The 21,419-nt window shown below is 37.7% G+C and overlaps 1 protein-coding gene across 1 annotated transcript in view; it reads right to left on the reverse strand.

The window, feature by feature from the left end:
* The window catches only part of COL11A1 (collagen type XI alpha 1 chain), a 123,737-nt gene that overhangs the window by 11,149 nt on the left and 91,169 nt on the right, over positions 1-21,419 (reverse strand). Inside the window, 15 exon segments of the mRNA XM_031057870.1 lie at positions 1-58; positions 426-479; positions 5,552-5,605; positions 6,121-6,174; positions 6,466-6,519; positions 6,708-6,815; positions 7,275-7,328; positions 13,635-13,688; positions 13,782-13,835; positions 14,761-14,814; positions 15,386-15,493; positions 16,211-16,264; positions 19,710-19,763; positions 20,828-20,935; positions 21,410-21,418. Coding sequence (XP_030913730.1) covers positions 1-58; positions 426-479; positions 5,552-5,605; positions 6,121-6,174; positions 6,466-6,519; positions 6,708-6,815; positions 7,275-7,328; positions 13,635-13,688; positions 13,782-13,835; positions 14,761-14,814; positions 15,386-15,493; positions 16,211-16,264; positions 19,710-19,763; positions 20,828-20,935; positions 21,410-21,418 — 931 coding nt within the window.

A 21,419-nucleotide genomic window follows, 5' to 3' on the forward strand; every position in this document is an offset into this window, starting at 1 on the left:
GTCCCTGTGGCCCAACTGGCCCTGTTTTTCCAGGAGCACCTTCTGCACCAGGTTCACCCTGGAAGGAACAGACCAGGTCAGAGACGGGCTGAGTTTGGCACTGAAGAGATGTACAAGAGGCAAAGTGCTTTTAAAAGCCAGAGTTCTGCACAGGATGATTTCCTGAGTGAAATGTCTCTGGCTTCACAGAGAGGTGTGGTGCCAGCAGAGCAGGCTCCCCTTGCTTGTTACAGGTGAGCTGGGCCTGCACTGCTGGGTCCTCTCCATTACATATTGCTACTAATTCTGGGTCTGAATTTGGATTTTACAGATTGCCTGTTATTACCTTTGAAAAGTTCCACACTCAGTGAATCATAAGTGATTGACTTTTAACTTATAAATAATTTATATTTCTATGCTTCAAAAAAAAATCTTCAGAGTATTACCTTTGCACCTTTTTCACCTTGTCTGCCTTCAGCACCTGTTGCTCCAGGAGGTCCCTGTAAAATATAGACACTGAGCTCATAATCTCAGGTTTTTTCAAATATAACCAGTGAAAAAAATTCTGAAAGTGCAATTCCCACCATATTAATAAGTAGCAAATGCTTACAAAATAACATTAAATTTCTTTTTTTGACATTTTATTCACAGGCTAAAAAATACCAAACAGCTCTTATTCCCCTATAAAATTTTCTGGTTTTTTAGAATATCTAAAAGATGATGAGGTTTAATTTGTTTGGGAATACAAAAAAAACCCACAAACAGCCAAACCAAACCAAACCAAACCAAAACCAAAAAACCCAACCCCCCCAAAAAAACCCTCCACCTCAACAAAACAGTATATAAAAGAAAAAAGGCAATACTAATTTATATGTACAATAACAATTAATTTTAAACTTGCTTTGCATTGACTTTTATCTATTCACTGTAGTTTATCCACTGATTCCAAAAAGGCCTCTCTTTCTACAGTGCACAGTGTGGCAAATACTTCTTTATTCTCTAAGTCAGGGATGGGCTCAGTAAGGGGCCTGATTACATTTGGACAGCCAAAAATTTACATATTATCCACTAAATATGAAAGTGAAAAATAAAAAGACATTTTTCTCCTCCAGAACATCAAGGGCTGATTTTTAGGTCAGGTAATTAATATTCATGGCTTCAGTTATGAACAGGAGCAGTGTCTAGAATTTAATGCACTCTTCTGAAAATGGTTCTCTTATATGCTTAGTTTAGAAAAGATGCACTCAAGATAATGGACCAACTGTTCTCCTACAAGGTTAATTTTTAGCCTGGGAAATGTCTTTATTACAAGTAGCTATTTCTTGCCAACCAATGAGCAGCTTAAAGGAACATGAAAGAAAAGTGACTGTGCTCAAATGCTGTGATTTTGTGACTCTATATAAGACTCATCTGTTCTTTAATGCAACAGCAGATTTTTATGTAAAAAAACCGTACTGAAGATCAGCAACTAGAAAAATTCAATCACTTCCATTTATTTACTGCTTTTGACTTCTTAACATATAGAAAAAACAATTCAGGCTCCTTAAAGGTAAAGCACCAGAACACAAATAAATTTTACAGGTAAGAACTGTACTTCCAGTTAAGCATCTCCCTGTTTGCTTTTTGAGCTCAGGGCTTTGGATCAGTGTTTGACCTAAAGGCATTTTTTATACTAGAGCTGAACTTAGCCCAAACCTTTTATTGCCTGATATATTTCACTATCCACTGCTACCTTGGCACACACCTTGAGCAACTCCACTGGTTTTAATTCCTGGAAATTTATATTCATTTTATAGGTATTTACATAGAAGTATATTAAGATCATTCATTTGCTTCTGAAATTAAGCTTTCTCCAGGGTGACACTGAACATCTGCAGCACTGCATGAACCTTTTGGCCAGCAGAGATAGTTCAGACTACATCAAAGATAATGCCAAATGAATCGAATTAACCACAAGAGGACTTTGGCCATTTGTTGTGGGTATCAGCAGCTTTTTTCTTTGGTATTTTTAAGAGCTGTAAGGGGTAAAGGACTTAGTTTTATTTCTTCAAAATACAGAGAAGCTTAAATGCCCTGGGCCAAATGCTGACTCTTTGAAACAGGAAGAATATTTTAAATCCCTGCTGTTCCAATAATAATGAATAACATCTGATATATGTGATCTTTTGTGTAGGTTGTAATTTGTTGGGTGGATCACAGTTTGCAGTGATAATAAGATCAACAGGTACATAAATAAATTCAGAAGCAGTTTAGATGCATGACTTTTTTTCTTACATGAATTAATTTACACGCCCATGTTCTTTACTTGCTTGAAGTTCCCACATGGATTCTAACCCACCCTATGTAAGAGACTGAAAAGGTTTGAATGTCGCAGTTTGTACTTGAGAAATATGGTCTCTGCATAATCTAGAAATGAAGCTGCAGCTTGAATTAATTAGCAGGGCTAAGCCCAGTGTGATGGCTAAAATACAAGCACAGTGCCTGACATTAGCAGCAGTGCCCAGGCTGCCCCAGGCCCGGAGCTGCTGCAGGAGCTGCCCCTGGGCCCCTTGCAATTGCCACCTCCCACTGCGCTGGGGGAGTGCCCGGGGACTTGTAACTGAGAGAAAGGAGCTCAGTAACAGTGCTGCACATTAATGCACAGGTCTCCCCCTCATCACCCCAGCTGCCATGCTGATTCTTATCAACACTGCACTGTCATTTTGGACATAGTGCCTGATACATTCTATGAACTAAGAAGACAAAAGTAATCATGCAGAAACAAACTCGTTCTCAACTTTTGTTACATGAACCTATTGAATATTTTTCTCTGTTCTTCCATATTTCATTAAAATAATTGCAATTGTTGTTTATAGCTGTCATCTGGCTTAGAACATTATTTCCAACACAGAAAAACCATTACCACATTTCATTAGCCTGTTGTGACAGAAACCTAGCATATTGTTAGGTATTCTGTGCATTTGAAATCAAGAGAGAAATTAATTTTTAAGTGGTGAGTACACCCTGCTGAGGCAGAATCATGTTGTAGCCAAAATGGAAAAAAAATTCTCCTTCATAGAAACACTTTATTTTTTCCTAAGTTATTCAACATTGTATTTAAAGGCAGCAAACCAAATAAACTTCTGGTTTGCAAAATTTCTGGCTTTGCTTCAGTATTGACATCTCTTCTTTTAATGGAAAAAGATGGTATGGCCTCCAGTTGAGAACAAAAATATATCTTAGTCTTGAGCTTTAAATTCTAAAACTTGGTTGGTATATGAAGGTTTGTGTGTATGTGATGTGGATATCTGATTGTCACTGCCCAGGAAAAAGCAGATCCCAAAGCTCAAGTGCCTGGCACACTGAAGGGCTGGGAACACAGGCAAGGAGTGCTGTCTGTGCTGATCTGTATTGACTGCATATCGATCTGAAGGACAAATACTCTCTGATGGTGTCTTTTCCTCATGCTACTTTTAACATTTGTCAGATGGAAATCAATAAATTCAAACTAGGAGTGTTACCCAGTACTGTATGGCAAACCAAAAAGAAGATCCAAACCTAAGAGCAAGGGATTAAGTTTCAGAAAAATAATAATAACAACATAACTGTACAGGGGTTCAGTCTGTATCTCTAGTTCTAGATAAGCAGCCACAATTAATACTATTGCTTGCAGCTAAATTACATTGATGTATAAAGCCTTCTCAGCATGTATTTTCCTGATCTGGTGCATGCACACATCATTTAAGAAGTTAGAATATGTAAAATAATAATTACTCTTTAATTAAAATGTTAAAAAAAATCACTTCTCAAGACTTTGTCAATTACTATGTCACAAAAGTCACCCTTTGTAGATTATGGTTTTGGCTTATCAATTTCTTAGATACAATGGAAAAACGAAGTATGTCCATGTCTTTCACTAGAATTTGCTTCCCAGGGAGAGCTGGGGAAACTTTAAAACTCTGTAACTAGACAGAGATTGCTCAAAACTCTGACAGCTGGTAATAAACATGATTTTAGAAGACTGGGCACTAAAATTGAGGTGAGGTCAGTTACAAAATGGAATGGAAGAGGGGAATGAAAATGTATAACAAAATAAATAAGGAGCCTACTGTTGAGGATTTCAGGAGTTTTTAATTAAAAGTATGGATTCTGAGCTCTGCCAGCTCATTATTTCAGAGACCAAAAACCAAAAATGGAGTGGAATTTTGCTTTCTAGTAGTGTAGCCAGAGCTGCACCTCACAGACAGCAAAATTACTACTGAAATTGTGTGTCCTTCTCAATCCAAATTAAGACTCTTGTTAGGGCTTTTTCCTGAAATTGATTCTACCATACAAGTGATGAAAACTAATGAAAAGCAGTTTTTCCTGGTAAGTATGGACCTTTCAGTCTTTCACTGTTACTTTCTAATAAAACATTAATATAATACAGATTCCCTACAAGTTTGGAATATTCTGGTGCTCAAGTAATGTAGAATCTGATTCTAAAAATGTTTTCTTCAAAATTCAGAAAGGGACTACATTGCAATATTTAGCCATGCATTTTCCCTAAATTGGAAATGTGTCAAACCACACATAACATGGAATCTGTGTTCTGAAACTGGTTTTTTTTTGGTCTAGATACAATCAGATAGAATATAGCCCATCTCTGAGGAGTGAGCTATTGCCGTTCTGTATAATAAAGCAGGAAGTTTTAGTTTGATGTCAAGCGAACATACTAATTGCTAATATTCAGTTGAGCCATATTTCAGTTTTAGAATAAGGTTGCTAATGTGACTATAATAATTTAGAATATTATAAATACTTTGTATGTTGGTGGAGCAAATATATTACTGTATAAAATAAATAAAACTAATTAGGCATGTCATTCCACTCAAGCCCATTAAACCAAGCAATTTAACATATTTTGTTAAATAATTCTCAGCTTACATTTAATAATGCCACTTCTTCTGTTTTTTAAAGTGTAAAAACTGCATCTAATTGCTCTCTGAAGCAGACCTACGGGTTGATGCATCTACTACAGTTCTGTGACTGCAACATTATTTACTGGGTTTGATTAGGTATATTTGTAAACCCTGTGAACCTTCAAAAGCTTTAGAAATGGAATAGCTTCATAAGTTAAAGAAATGCCTGCCTGGTAATTTTGTATACAGAGAGGATGATATAGTTTGGCACAGTAGCTGCATTGAAATTATTTTATTTCCAAGACTAAAGACACCAAACCAGACACATTCTTCCTGCTCCCTGATAGCAGACATGTGCCTAAAGATGATGTCTGCTATTACTGTCATCCCAGCTCACTCCTGTTAGCAGACTGATTCAGTAGACACTGAATTCTTGAGTGAAAAGAAAAAGCACCTTTATGAGTAAGCAATGCATTCTTCCCTATGTATTTTTTTTTGTTCTTATATTCTTATAACCCATGTTAAAGAGCTTTCTCTGCTGTTTCTATTTTTTCATTTCTCTTATAACATTACTTCAAAGAAATGACAAATGTCAGATGTGAGTGTCCCAGCATGAAACAAGTAGCTGAAATTCTCAAGGACACAGTGTCTCAGAAAGAGAAGTGTACAAGAGAAGATGAGATATTCCTTACTCTTTTCCCAGGAGGACCAGGTGGGCCAGCTTCACCTGAAGGACCTGGTGGACCCTGCAACAGACAATTAAAATCACAGCAGTAATAAAGGATTAAGTTCTCATCTTTATTGAATGCCATGGACATCTGCCATGTGTTAGCCCCATCAATGGACAGAATCTACAGAAATAGAGCTTTGATGCTTAATATGAGTATTGCTCAGGTACTGCTTAAGATCTTAGCTTAATTTCATTAGTTCAGCTAATGAAGATTATTTGGCTGCAGCATTTCTTTCTTATGCTTAGAGCTGCTCTATTTTTAGTGCCCCTCAGCAGTTCCAGCAGAAAAATCCTTTAACACATCACTACTTCTAAAAGAAATTGAGCTCTTCCTTCATTGTGTTACTGTAATGTGGGCAGTTCTGCCTCTTCAAGGAAATAAATAGTTATTTTTTCAGTATAATAGAAAAAGTGTCCACTCTGAAAATATTTTTAAGAGTGTGACTGCATAGAAGCCACTGATTTGGCAAAAGATATGTTCTTGTCATCAGAGAGATCATGCAGGTAAATAAAATGAGAGAAAAATCTTACAGGTTGACCAGGATCACCATCTTCACCCTTCTCTCCACCAACACCATCCTGACCCTACAGAATTCAAGGAAAATAAACAAAATTAAAAATTCAGCTAATTTAAGCTACTAACTTTCATATATGAATATAAGAGCACTATTTTTCTATAGAGCATTTTCCCAAGGTCATTATTTTTCAAAACTTTAAAAAGATTTCTTAACATTTTTAAGCCTCGAGAAAAGCATGAACAGAAAAGCAACGATCTTGCAGGCAAGAGTTCATGCCCAGACAAGAAAGAGAGAGGGTCAACTAGAATTAAGTACAAACTAAGACTAGGACCTAAAACTGTTTTTAAGGTGTACTTACAGCTGGACCAGGTTCCCCAGGGGGACCAGGATCTCCAGGAAAACCAACTGGGCCCTAGATGGATAAGAAAAAAAGCAAAGAATGTGTCATCCATTGCCAAGCAGGTAGCACTCATCAGAAATCTTTTGTGAAGCATATAATGAACATAGTGCACTTGCAGGAAATGCTATGGTTCTGTATTCACAGATTGTATTCAGCAATGCTTCACAGTGGTTTGGGTTAGAATTATGAAGCTCACTTACTGGGTTACCCTTAGGCCCATCATCACCTGGAGGTCCTTTAGCACCTGGTGGTCCGGCTGCTCCAGGTGGACCAGCTTCACCTTTTTCTCCCCTTTCACCTTTTGGACCCTGTGGAAAACACATGAAGACAAAAATGCCATCTGGAAATGGAATGGCCAAAAAGATCACAATGGCAAACTGATTTTTGGACAATGAAAATGTATCAATCTCCTTGATACATAGTGGCATGTGAGTGGGAAATAAGGGTCTTAGGTCAAGTGCCAAATTCTGCACCCAAATTTCATCAGTGAACTGTTTCCACAAAGAGAAACATGCAAGCCAAAGTGAATACTTATGGAAGGAAAAATAGGTGTTGTTTTGAGAAGTCTCCATTCTCTCTTAGTACAAGATGTGGCTATGATTATATGGAAACAAATGTAATTTTAAAGGTATAAGTTCTCAGCTGAAAAATCAAAGAAAACATACACAAGTGCACAAATGATCTGAGGAAATGCTTACCAAAGCCCTGCCAGATACCACAGTTCACCATAATAAATGTTAATGATAAGACAACGACAAAATACTCACAGCTGTTCCAGATTCTCCAGGAGGTCCAGGGTTACCAGCTTCTCCAGGCTCACCCTATAGATGCAGAAGAATAGGAGTCATTAGGGAGAATATTTTGATGAATTTACTTCTGTAACTGCATATTCTTCCCATGCTTATTTATGTAAACAGCTTATAAGAACAGGTTTTTATTTGGTCTACCTAGAGGGGTTGAGTTATGTATGTGGTTTTGCAGAACTGGAGTCTGAAATTTGAGACCTAATACATCAAACTAATATTGTCTTGAGCCAGGGAGACTCAACTTCCCTTTGGGCTTTGGGAGATGTTCCCCTTTATTATCCCATATACTGCAAATTTCCTGCTTGTGATTATTGCTGTAGCTACTGTTGGAAGAAGAAAGAGCTATATAAAGGAAAAACTAATGATGAAATAATAGCATCAGTTAGAAAAACTTTCTCCACAGGCTACAGAGGTGTGTGGTGTGTATTTACCAGTGATGGAATTATTCCGTAAAGCAGATGGCTTTCAGGATGATACCGCAGGAAAAGAAAATTCATGCAAGTCGAAGATTGTGCACTATTAAGTGAACATTTAGGATAATTCAGTCTCCTTCTGAGCTAATGCACAGTATTATCTCAAGGACTGTCTTTTCAAGTCTTCATTTTAAAGTTTAGTTATGACCAATTATTTTCTGGCTCAGTGGTCTGATGAATAAACTTTAATAGAAAACTCTTCTGTTAGTAGAATATTTAGTTATTAGCATCACAGAAACATAAATCATGGAAGGATAGCAGAATATGCTTTGTGATTGTTATGGAGTGCTTGGATAAGAAATACATACTCTTATCCTAAAGCATTTTTCAATCCAACTGCTAATGGGGGGATTTTTTTCCCCAAAATATTTTTTTTTTCCAAGAATTACATCTATGAGCAAGAGTAGTTCAGTGCTGAAAATGTATTTTACCTAATTATTTACTGAATTCACAGAATTGGAATAAATTTGTGTACCCTTCCTAGCCTGTGTGATCTCCAACCCCTCTTCATTTTACAACAATTCAGTTAGTTCATATGTGTCTGTCATTTACACGTGGTCAGTATAAATACATTCTTAAAATACATTTTTAAAACAAAACTTAGGGTGTAGATAGTGAACCTTTTTTTCAGAGAAGCTCACAGCACCAAGATAACCTCACTAGGACTAAAATTTGGCCCAGTACAAATATTTTATTAGATTAAAGGAAAATATTTCAGTACCTCTCAACTGAATTCCAGACTAGGATAATTAACAGATAACCAATATTTCAGGAGCAATATTAAAATGCCCTTTAAAAAGGGCACTATTAAGGGATGAATGCGCCTTTAGAAACTCTGGTATGTTCTATTAGATGTACTAATATTTGTAGGAACTTCAAAAATGAATGATCCCTTTTAGTGTTTACTTTAGTCTTTACTTCTGTGATGTTACATTAATTTTAAAACAAAACAAAACCTGTAGTGGATGCTTCGGGTCAATAAGTGTTAAGAATGTTTTCTAGGAAAATTCATAATCTTCATTTCCTTATTCTCTGCACAGCGTTTACTGAGTCTGCAGCCTCATTAGCACTGGGGTTTTGTCCGTGCCTTCTATCAATCAAATGAGATTTTTGTAGCAACAGAGAATGAAGTCTGTAATCAGCAAAAATATGTTTTTCCTGTTAGTAGCCATACTATATCCACAAAGTCCACTATATAGAGCCTTTCCAAAGGTGAGCCCGTGGCAGGACAAAATGAAGCAGTGACATGAGAGCACTGACTGTGCCCAGTCTTTGCTGACAAGCACCTGTGCAGTGTAATCCCCTTGGCAGCTTCTCAGAGAGAGAGTTCTTCTTCTGCCTTTCTGCCTAATGATATTGTAATTTATGATGATCCACACTTGATTGATAATATATTTCTTAACCCTTCCTGTTGACAAACACATCTTCATTCCATCGCACAACACTGGGCTCTCTCTGACCTACACTGGGGAGCACTGGGGGAGCCTGCTCCAGTACTCACAGTCATGTTGGCTCTGTGCACTGCAGCTCCCCAGCAAGCAGCAGTGTGGAAAACTGAGAAATTGGAAGGGCTAGAAAATGTCAAAATGTTCCCTTAAAGGGCATTTGTGAAAGATGAGACCAGTTAAAGTTTCATCTCACATTAATATTTCTATATCATAGCTCTACTAAAAAATCTGCCCCTATCATGTATGCAGTCCTTGTTTTATCTGAGAGTGATTTCCATATTCTAAGTACTTGGTACTACGAAATGCTGCATTTGATATAGATAACTGTTAAGGGAGTTAAATAGTGTTTTGATAGAGAAGACTGTAGCTGATATATATTCACAGAGTGCATGTTTATAGCTACTAAAACCTGTGTAATCTATAGCTATTGTTGGCCCTTGTCTTTCTTTTCATTTTTAGTAACAATGGCATTAATTCAGAATCTTCTCCGTAGGAAGTATTTCATGTTCTGTTGGAAAACAGATCTTATAATCTAATAATATATTTATTCCACCTCTAGAGATTTTTCTCTCTCTTTTTAGCAGCTCAGATCTTTTAAAAGTTACTGTGGTCTTTCTTAGCCTTCCTCTGACAGAATTTCAAAAAGAAGGACAGTCATCTTAAACTACAAAGGGTCATGTCATTTTTCAGACATGCTTAATTCTGAAAACCTTCTCGGATTAAGCAAGCAGAATGGTTTCTACCAAGCTAGGCAAAGTAGTTTAAAAGTTAAAATATAAAAAAAAAAATTAATAAAACATTTTAAGGTTTAAAAAATGTTGTTTTCCTTATGATCAGTCCTAGAGAACTGATACCCAAAGCACAGAGATAGTGGATGGAAGGCTGCCACCTTTTGGTTAAATTCTGGGACATGGTCTTTAATTTTATAACAATGAGAGCCAACTTTGCAACCGACTGGGTTGTGACAAGTTAGCTTTGCTCCTTTTTGCCATTCTCAAAAAAACAAAAAAACAGAGAAATTGTAACTCTAGAAGAGAATCCCTTTTGCATAGGTCTGCATATATGTTATATATATTAGCTCTGTGGAGAACTAAATTTAATTGAGAGAAATTCTAAAGGCTGTGTTTTCTTGGAGGGCTCTTGTTTACAGTGTTGGAGAGATGGAGAAGGATGAGAAAAAAATCACAGTCAGGAGGTCATGTGAAGTTATTAAAAGTAATTTGTTAGGATGGATGTTCAGGTAGCCTAAACTGTCACAGACACGCCTTGATTAGGTACCTTAGCAGTGTCTACACATATGTGTGTGGAAAAATTATATTTACACACAAAATTGTCTGTGAACACTTATCAAACATGTTCCTAAACTTAGAGCCAGGATACTCAATTGATTTTGTCCTCTCACTTCCATCTGCAGTAGAAATCAATGATTAAGCATGAGAACTATTGATCTCACTTGTTTACTGTGTTGGACTCCTTGTTAGTGTACTGCTTTGGAAAGTTTTTTTGGAACAATATAATAGGAAGAAATTTAAACCCAGATGAGTGTTGTGGTTTTCTAACACCAGACTTTTTCATGCAGTAAACCAGGTCTGAACTCTGAGAGGCTACAGAATGAATGCTTGGGTTCTGCAGATACTGGGTTTGCATTGCTGTCTAACTCTGATGGTTTATAACTGCTGTGGAAGGGAGAGGGGGTAGAAGAACAGCACAGTGCTGAGTGCCATTATCACAAACTAATCTCAATTAGAAAGGCAAATTTATTTCATTAGGTTTTGTGGAACTGTGGGGTTAACATTACTTGATCTGTTTCCCTTCTGTTGTAAATTCTTATGTACATTCTAAGGCACAGGTTAGAGAAGTCATGAGCAACTTCCTGCCTGTTTAGAATGTCTGCATGTTAGACCTTTGATATCAAATTAGAGATAAGAGTGTGTAGGTACATTTGGTTTTCCATTTCTCTAAATTAAAAGCAGAATAAAGTGACTGCTCCTGGTGTGGCAGCTGGATTTAAGGGCTCTGCTGAGTGTCAGACTGCCAGGCCCTCCGTGGGGGTCACAGCAATAACAATGCAGGGCTACAGGAGCATTTGCAGCACTGGTGCCTTTGAACATTCAGGCCCTTGTGTGCAGAGCAAGGGAAATAACAACTGGTTAAAAATGCATGGCCACTAAGTGTGACAAAAATTGTTTATCTCTGCCAGAAGATAAGGGGTCTTTGAAACCCATGTAGTAATGAAAAAATATCTCCTGGTCAAACCACTAAAATATGCAAGTGAGCAAACCTACTTCTCTCCTCAACAGTAACAGGGATGATGCCAAAATGTTTTTCCACATTCTTTACTCACTGTATTGAATTATCTGTAATATTGTGTGTCTTTCCTGAAAGAGGTGCAGAGGCCAAAGCATGCTGACATAATAAGAAAAACATTGGGGGAAAAATGTGTGGGAAGAAAAGGAAAAGAAAAAATGCATGTTTTGTTTAAAAGCATGACCTGTCCTCCCATTGCAGCAACTCCCCCTGAAAAAATAACTCTTGATGATATCTCAGCTTGAAATTTCATTAAATGGAACTGAAATTAAGAAGGAAGATATCCTAAGAAAGAAAATAACCTGGCATGTACTAAAACTTGAGGAGGAGGAGGGAGGAAAGTAATTACAATTATATAAACTTCCAAAATAATACACTGGGAAGCTTCTCTTTGCGAATGCAGAGAATATGGGATATAAGCTAGAGGAAATAAAAAATGACAACCTAGTGATAAACAGTCTGAACTTCATGTTCTTGAATTAAATTTCATGGCCTAATCATCACAAACAGTGATTCTAAATCACACAGATGAGTTGCAGGGAGAAACAAAGGAGGAAGGAGTTCAATATAAGGCAATGTGTTTAGAAAATGGCTGGAATATAATTTGATTGTGAAATGCTGAAAATTGAAGAGGTAACTGAAACCAATGGCAAAAATTCCTATCAAGTTCAATGGGCCACATTATTATACAAGGTGGGGGTTTTTTAAAGTACTGAATATAATTGGGTGGTACCCTGGATGTTCTCATAATTAACATTTTTCTCAGTAGTGGTCACAGGAAAATTTTTTCTTCCCACAATGCCCATTATTTTCTGTATTCCACTGAAATACAGACTCTCTTTTCCCATTAACTTTTTATTTCTCTCAACTCTTAGATTGTGTCACATTTTTGGAACTCTTCCCAGAGAGAAGAAAACAAATCCTGCAGTCCTTCATGAGGCCAAGATATTTTTTAAAGTAGACTGGATGAACAATGTCATGAACTTGGGACATTAGAAGGAATATCCTTGTTAATAATGCAGTCAAGCAGGAGGGCATCGTGTTTTGTGTGTCTTGTGCAATTTTGGGGAAAAAGATTGAGAACACCAGAGTGCTGCTGCTCCCAAGAGGTGAGCTGATGCTCAGAGCCACATCCTGAGAAGGAAGCCCTGCAGTGAAGCACTGCCAGCTTGACACAATGACATCTGTTTGGTCTCAAAGGACAGTAAGGGACACAAAGTAGGATATTTCCCCATCAAACCCAATTTTATGTTATATTATTCGAGTATGCTCTTCACCACATCCCAGAGTACTGGTCAGTGATTTAGCTGATGGGCATGTAGGAAAAAAAAAACAAACTGTGAAACACCTGAAAATTCTTTTAAAAGGCTGGTTTAGTTAGAAAAAGGGAAATCTTGCTTCATGTTCTGAAAAGTTAAAAATATGGAAAGCTTTCTGAAAAACTACCCATACTGACATTCCTAGAGATGTCTTTTCTAGGATTCACTGACACTGGTGTTTCTTTGAACATGTGATACTCTGTGACAAATCATTAAATACCCAAGAGCAATCTACATAGTTTCTCAATTAGCAATTTATATATTGGCCTGGAATATATTTCTATTTTGTTTTTCCTCCATCTTATGCTCCACTCAGGATCTTCTTTCCCATTCCAAAGTTCGGGAAAAAATTAATGTTAAATCTGTAACATGACAGCAAAAGGCTTTTAGGCTTACGTAGGTGATGTGGTTGAGGTCATGTAGCTTGATAAAATAAACATAAACAAGCATTTTAAGACTCACTTTTGAATTTCTTGCTTGCTCAGCACTATATAATAGTTTACTCTCTTGCTTCAAATAAAGCACAGGAAAAAAAGCCCTTATATCCCTGCATATCTCATCTTTCCTTTAAGAACAAGGAAGATACAATCTGGCACGTTCCTTGGGTAAAATATGAAAGTAACCAGTCCCAAAAAAACTCACTCCATATCCTGGCAGAAAATTTTCTGAATAGAGAACTGAAAATAGCAATGAAAAGGATTTGAATGAATGAATGCCATATAGCATTCCTATTCCAATGTTTTCTCTTCCTTGGGGGTTTCCATCCACACTCACCTTTTCACCAACACCTCCAACAGAGCCAATTGAGCCTGGGGGACCTTGAGGACCCTACAGTGACAAAAGATTTTTGTTATTCAAAATATGGTCATCCAAAATAGGGTGCTTATTACTCAATTAGCAAGACAAAAGATTGATTCTTACATCAGCTCCATTAGGACCCTGGGGACCTCTGGGACCTGGTGGGCCAGGTGGACCCTGTATCGAAGAGACAATGTGATATGACAGAATCATAGAACAGATATAGTAGAGTTACAATCAGGAAGAATTTCTGACCAATGAAAAATAATATACTCAATCTGTAGAGGGCTTTTAATCTTCATCATGCAGCAGGAAGAGCAGGGCCAGATTGCTGCCTGCTGGAGGAGTTGAAAAGGTGACAGGAGGCCCAGGCTGTGTCACAGAGTACCTGAGCTGGACATGACCTGATGCTTAGGAGCCCCTGAGGATTGGTTCTTTCCCTGCAGGTTCCCTGCATGCCCATCCTACTGTCAGAGACCTGGAGCAGCTCAAGTGTCTGTGAGAGCCCTGGGGCAGAACTGCACCATGGTGCCTACAGATGGGCAGGAGTGAAGCAGCCGGACTTGGCACAAGCTGCTGGAGGCAAACGTAGAGAGCAGAGAGCTTGCACAGCACTCAGGAACAGCCCACAAGGCATTCTGTCAACAGGAGAAACAGCTGGAAAATGCATCACCCAGGGAAAGTAAACAGGGCCAAGCAGTGTTTGCCATCTCCTGGCCTGCATACCTGACACTGTATGTTAGTAACAATGGCCTGAACTCCCGGAAGGCAGCTCCAGAGTCTCTGGTGCAGTGTTATCTACTTTTTCCTCTTTCTTTCCTGAACTTGATTGTCACTGTCCTGTCTCAGGCACACAGAGCATCTGCTTTGCTAACTATTTTTCAGTATTTTCTCATGTTAGATAAATCTCAGTATTAATGATGAGGGAGTAGATGTGGGAAAGCAAAGAAAATCCCAGAGAGAGTTTATGTTACACAAAATGTTTCATACTCAGTCACCAAATTCAGGAGTATCTTATCAAATGGTGAGCTATAGAGAAAAGACAACAATATATGGAGAATATTTATGTCCTTTAGAGTGACCAGTGAGGAAGAAGTCTTACCATTGGGCCCACATCTCCATTTTCACCTTTTTCACCTGGTGGGCCAGGCAGACCCTAAAAAACATGAGGAAGAATACTGTAAGTAGGGTCCCTGGTATGATTACTTATAAATCAATGTGAAACAATGTAAATCAGATCTACACGTCAAACTTGTGAACTTGTGAGGGGGCAGATGGTGGAACAAGAAGAAAAAGACCTATATGCATTAAAATGGAAAGAAAGGGAAGGGGGCTTTTCATATTAAAGTAAATGTATAGGTAGTCCTAGGATGCTTAAACTAGGTGACACAATAAATTTGGGGGGAAAAAAAAGCACACAGAAATGCTACACTGGGTGATTTTAAAAACACTGCCAGGATTATCCAGAGCTCGGGTGGGAGTCTGGGTAATTTATTCTCTGATATATATATATATATATATATGTATATTAGTACTGCTGCATTAAATCTGTTGTTTATGCATGAACCCCATCAATACGGGATCTTTCCCTTCTAATTAAATGATGCTATCATTTATTTATTAATAGACAGTAGTCATTCAGTTTCTGACACAGAAATCAGTGTTCTTACACTTTTTTTGTTACATCTTGTTTTACAGCTGTAAGGTAAAATAATAAAGGAATTTACCTGTAAGCCAATAGGGCCTGGGGGCCCGGGGAAGCCTCGAGGACCTTCGTCACCTTTTTGCCCAAACATCCCTTGCTGACCTCTTGGGCCTGGCTCTCCATCACCTCCCTGTTGGGAAACAATGAAGAGCAAAACTATCACAGCTCTGATAATAACAACAGGAAAAGCTCCATGGAGATGACTGGGAAACAGCGACAAAAGAGCTCAGAATCACACCAAGTGTCTTTACAAATGCATGCTCATCATCTTGGCTGGATGAAATCTGTTGCACAAACAAAATGTAAGCACGTGCTCTGGTTTAATATAGGTCAATTAGTGCTGCATTTCTCACAGAAATTTTCCCTGAGTTCCCCCTCTCTATCACATCTGCATAAACATTCTAGCTGTTGGATACCTCTGTAAATATGAGTAGCACAGGGTTCTAGCAATACTCAGGGTAAAAGAATTCAGAGCCTTTGAAATAAAAATAAGAATTAAGTCACTTGGTATCAGGTGAATTTTAAAAAAAGACACTCTCTTTTAACTGCATCTATAGTGAGCTGCCAAACACACCACCAAACAAGTTCACTGAAATGATGGTCCTTGTTCACTATTTACAGGATTTAATTTTTAATCATTTTGTCAAATTATTGCCCTGCTGTAAATCTGCCATACAGTAACACCCACACAGACTTGTTTACAATAAAGAACTGCATGTAAGTGGGCAGGGGCAGAACTGTTAGTGGTGTTTTGAAATATATTCCTGAGTAAGGAGCAAACAGTTCAGAGAAGTCAGGATCAGCTGAGTTATGCAAGGTTGGGGTTGGCTCTGAACGATCTACTTACAGCAATCCCTGGGGCTCCAACGGGACCCTGCAGACCTGGGGGACCTGGAGGACCCTGCAACAAACAAACATCCAAAGGACAAGTTAGTGATTGTGACATCTGCAATGAGATTAAAAGCAAATACAGACATGAGAGAAATCCTGACTTGCACAACCACAATCTATTCAGCATTGCCATGTTCCTCCTTAGAGGATGTAGCATCATTCACAAGTCCTTTCCATTCAGTACAAACTATTTACATCTCAAAACCTCCAATTTTCACATCTATAATAGACAATGTTGGCATTAGTTAGAAGCTCATTTTTAATGTTTCTGAATAAATTTCCATGCGAACATGAATCAAAAGGAATTTTTTTTCACAATTAAAAATATCAAAACTTTCAATGAGGTTTATGCCAAATATCTCTCAAACTTTAAAGCATCATCTAAAAATCTATCTTTAATTCAAATGCTTATTATTTGGAGTAGTTTTTATGAAACTGCTAATTATTTTTGCAATGGTACAAAGCTTATTTTGACCTCCAGGAGACATGAAAAAGTGCAAGTTCTTGCTGACCATTGGGAATCACATTCTCTTTAATATTAAGTCTCTTTTCAACAGAATGACCAAAAACCCCTGTCTCTGAGAGGAATGTCTTTTTTTCATTCCCCCTGCAGAATAATAATGAAGTTATATTGCACGTAATTAGAAGTCAGTCTTGCAGATGTGATATAATGAAGCTATCAGAGTACAGGAATGCAAGATCCTACTTTATGATGAGGTGTAAATGATGTAGTTTGAGTCTTGTTTTTGCCACACTAGAGGAAGTAGACTGATGAAGAGTTATGCTAAGAAGGCACAAAACTCAACACCTGGCCTTGGCTAATTCTAGTCTATTTCAGATACCAAGTTGTCTGCAACTTCTAGGCTTCAAATTCTGGTTTAAAGGAGAATAATGCCACAATTTACAGACTTTGCTAGGGATAAAATTAGATTATTGTGCCCTTTATAGGGAGAATTAAATAAAGGGACTTCTTAAGTCTTGCAGTCTATTTATTTCTCTGGGTTTTATATATCTTTTGGACCATTTTATTTTCTAGGGAGTATGAAGCACCAAGCTCTTTATTTCTTCTCTTTTACAGTTTTACTTTTGTCCCATTCCTGATGTAAATACATGAAACAAAGCTTTCTAGCCTCTGTAGTGACATATCTAAATGAAAGGACTCTGAGGAATGCTCCAGCTGACTGGCAAGTGTTACCATGAGAAAGGGATTTGGCATGGATGGATTTTTCTACACTCTTTGAGATGCTTCAATGTGCTCCTTCATTTTATAGGCTCTGGAATGAGGCCTACACATTTTTAAACTCATTTAAAGACCCATTTTGATATAAAGCACTGTTGGAACGAACTCTGCAGTTGATTAATGAGGAGTTATTTGGACACATGGCCAGATTCTTTTTTGCCATTGCTCTGGAGGGCAAATGGAGAAAGACTGATCAGTATAATGAGAGAATCCTCTGTTAACAAAGGCAGCTGTGATAACTGAGGAGGTTTTGAAGTTCAAGAGAGGACAGCACATCAACAACAAAATTGTGCTGTCTTTACTAGAATATGCCAACATAGTTAGGCACAGTATTTTCAAACCCACAAAAAGAAATCTTTGTTAGTTTCAATGGGGAATTGAAGATTTTTCCAGCTCTTCTTAAACAGGAAAAATGAATCACTTCTTTGATCAGGATCCTTGCTGTGATCAGGCTCTAAATGCCCACCAAGGCCTTTTGTGGGCGGTTTGAGATTGTAAATATCTGTTCTTTATATCTTGTGATTTCAGAACTGGTACTTCCTCGTCAGAACCTTTCAGAGGTGACCAAAAAGCCCTTTCTCCCTGCCCCAACAGGCATCTGTCAGCACGTTGAAAGGAAAGCAGATTTAAAATGAACACATTCTGAAATTGACAGGGTTGAATGACTGCAGTTGAGGGCAGATTCAAGACATGACTTCAACCGGAGTTACATTCACTTCAACTAAGGCCTCAACACTGAATCCTGTATTTCAAGCAAAAATGTGTAATCGTCTCAAATGCATTCACCTTGAGACTGGGAGTCCAGGATACATTCTCAAACGATAATGCTGCAGACATTTTATTTGTAAAGCAGTTCTGCTGGAGCAGGCCCAAATGCATCAGCACTCACTATGGGAACTGAGGTCACAGCCTAATGCTCAGCATAACTAGCTATGCTAAAATGATCTGAAACACCAGAGCGCAGCTTGTGTTGTTTCCCCATATTTCTCTCATGCAAAGCATTTCTAATGAAGAGGCATGGCGAAGGGGACAACAGGATATGCCTGTGACCACATGCAAAGCCTGAAGTGGAACTGGATCAGAGGCTGGAACTAGCTGATCCTAAAGTTCATTTCCAGCCCAAGCCATTCTGTGATTCTATGACCTGTGATTTGCTTGAGTATGTACATATCCTCCCATAAACATCATCTGATAATATGTAAGCCATACATTTGGTGTAATTTTTTAAACTAATATACTGTTCTGCAACTTGTCAATCTCAAAAATCACACTGTTTTCAAGATAAATTTACTTAGCCATGAATACCCCTGTGCTGAGTTCAGAGCTTTGCTAACTGTGAATAGTGTTGAAATATAACAATCAAAGGGATCTTTCTGCCATTACTTCTCAATTGTTTCTTATGGAAAATTATTCAAGTAAAGTACCAGTTTATATTGAATTTGAACAGAATTGAAAACATACCATTTTGAGTTTTTAGAAAAGAAACCAAAATAAAATGGAAATAAATAAGTGCTAGTTTTATTCTTTCTAGTTTCAAATTTCACAGTGAAAAAAGCTTAATTTTATATGTCTGGCCTAAATAAAAAAAAGGAAGTGCTTGAACTTTATAATTTATTTTTGAAGACGGAAAAAATGTGAAATCAAAACAGTAGAAACCTGATTAGTCCTAGGTTCACTAATAGGCCTAATGATAAAATATGAAAACTTGTATAAGCCATTTCATCTGCCATCAGTTAATTGTGCTCCCCAGGAATTAGATATCCTTTACAAATTTTAAAACTACATTAGTAGATTCCTCTGCTGAGTCTCCACAGTTTCCATCCTCATGGCTAAGAAGCCACAGCTGGGAATGTTCACACAGTGCAGTCAGTGAAGTTCAACACAGTAAGGGAATGTATGGGAATTCTTGGTCTCTCCAGTTCAAATGGAGAGAATGGAGGAATTTCAGTGATACAGGAAGGGTGCTTAAGAATGTAGTTTATATTTTGTAATGATTCTCTAAGCTCTAGGAATAAGAGCAATAATAAATACATGCCTGGATCTGTAAGTACAAACCTCTAGTATTGCATTAAAAGAACATTATTTTGAAAGAACATTTTAGGAGTGTGTCTTTTTTTCTGCTCATTTATGTAGCAAAGCTACCTGCATACTTCATGCGTGAATACCTTTTATTTATAAAGAATAGATGGAATGCACAAATAATTTTGCTACTCACGTTTTCTCCTTTGTCACCTTTACTACCTTTCTGACCTGGTTCACCAATTTCACCCTGTAATTGAAAGTTAAAAGTTAAACTTGTTTAAAATGGTCTTCTTCACACTTAGCTGAAGTCAATGTCATGGTATCTCCAAATGTTCCCTTTGATATGATTATTCTATGTTTTATGCTGCTGCTTCAAGTGAAAGCCTTAAGGAAGCAGTTCTGCAGTGATCAATAATATGTCATATTAATTCTGATATTGATTGCTGAATTGAAAAGGGCAACAAGACCTGGCTTTGAAGTATAATGCTACTGAGCTCTAAATAAAGGAAATTGTGTTGCTTATGTCACCTTCAATATGAACTTATAATGAAAGTAGTCTGATTTACAGACTCATGTAACTGTTTATGCCTGAACTACTGCTTCTCACTGAAGTGTACAGTATTTCAAAACTTCAAAATTATTCAAATCACCAAGAAACCACATTAGAAAATAATGTCTTCTTTATACAATAATAAAAGACAATTAAATCACAGAGAATACAGTCTGTGGGATAAATAGCACTCATGAATCACAAATATGAATGTTGAAATCTTTGCCTTTACCCTGTGCTAACTAACAGAAAAGTGCTGGGTCAAGCAGCCACACCAGATGATCCTGAAAGGTGTCATATTTTAAATTCTGCCAGAGGTCAACAGGACATCTCTGATGTGAACATAATTATTTTGACACCCTCAACCTCCCAGCACAGCCTCTGGTGGTTTTGAATCCCTGTATATTACTGAAGACATTTCATCTTGCTCATTCAGTAAATCGAATTTCTAAAATAGGCAAAAATCAATTTTGGCATCATTTGCCTTATTTTGCCACACCTTTATTCTTGTTTCTTTGCCAGGATAAATGTTATTCTACTAGCTCTTTAACACAAATCCCAGTGTCCTGTGGCATCTGTCCCTCAGACATTTGGTTATAGAAGAGGTTTTTAGGTATTTTTTGCAGTAGGCAGAGGGAATTTGGGGGAGGCAGGGATAAGATTTGTTGCTTTGTCACCCTATTTATTGTGAGGAAAGCTACAGACAACTGTACTGACAGATCTTCTGCCAGATGCACTAATAAGCAATTATAGTGATTCACCTTGTCACCATCTTCTCCAGGAGAACCACTAGGACCAGCAGGACCAGGAAGTCCTACAGGACCCTGAATTCCATCACGTCCAGCTGGACCTTGGGGACCTTTTTCACCCTGGTTTTGAAGAAAATGAAGCAATCCCCATTATCACAAGAGAGTGATGAATAGTTCAGTACAGGGAGCCCCAATACCAATACAAAATTAAAACAGCCACCCACCTCCAAAAAAAAAAAACCCAACAAGACAGAAAATACCACAAGTGTAAGAAAACTATCAAGGGAAGAGAACAATTATATGAAGTAATAATGGAAGCTGATGTCAAATACCCTTGTACTCTAATGCAGAGTGGCTGGGTAAAAAGTTTTAATGAAAGACTGATTTATATCCTCTCCCTGCTGTGACAGTAACAGGTTTAACCCTTCCTGGTCTCGGAGAGCACGATGAGAAATGTTTTACTATGTACATATTTGTAAATCCAAAATGAGTAGGTTGGTGTTGTGAGAATACATCTTGAACAGAGTGGGAGCAAGCAGCATTCTGGAATGAGCAGTGAGCCCAGGGACATTTCCATGGGCTGTGGTTACTCACAGGAGCGCCC

Source organism: Geospiza fortis, unplaced genomic scaffold, assembly GCF_000277835.1.
Source record: "Geospiza fortis unplaced genomic scaffold, GeoFor_1.0 scaffold403, whole genome shotgun sequence".
In the NCBI taxonomy this organism is placed as follows: Eukaryota; Metazoa; Chordata; class Aves; order Passeriformes; family Thraupidae; genus Geospiza; species Geospiza fortis.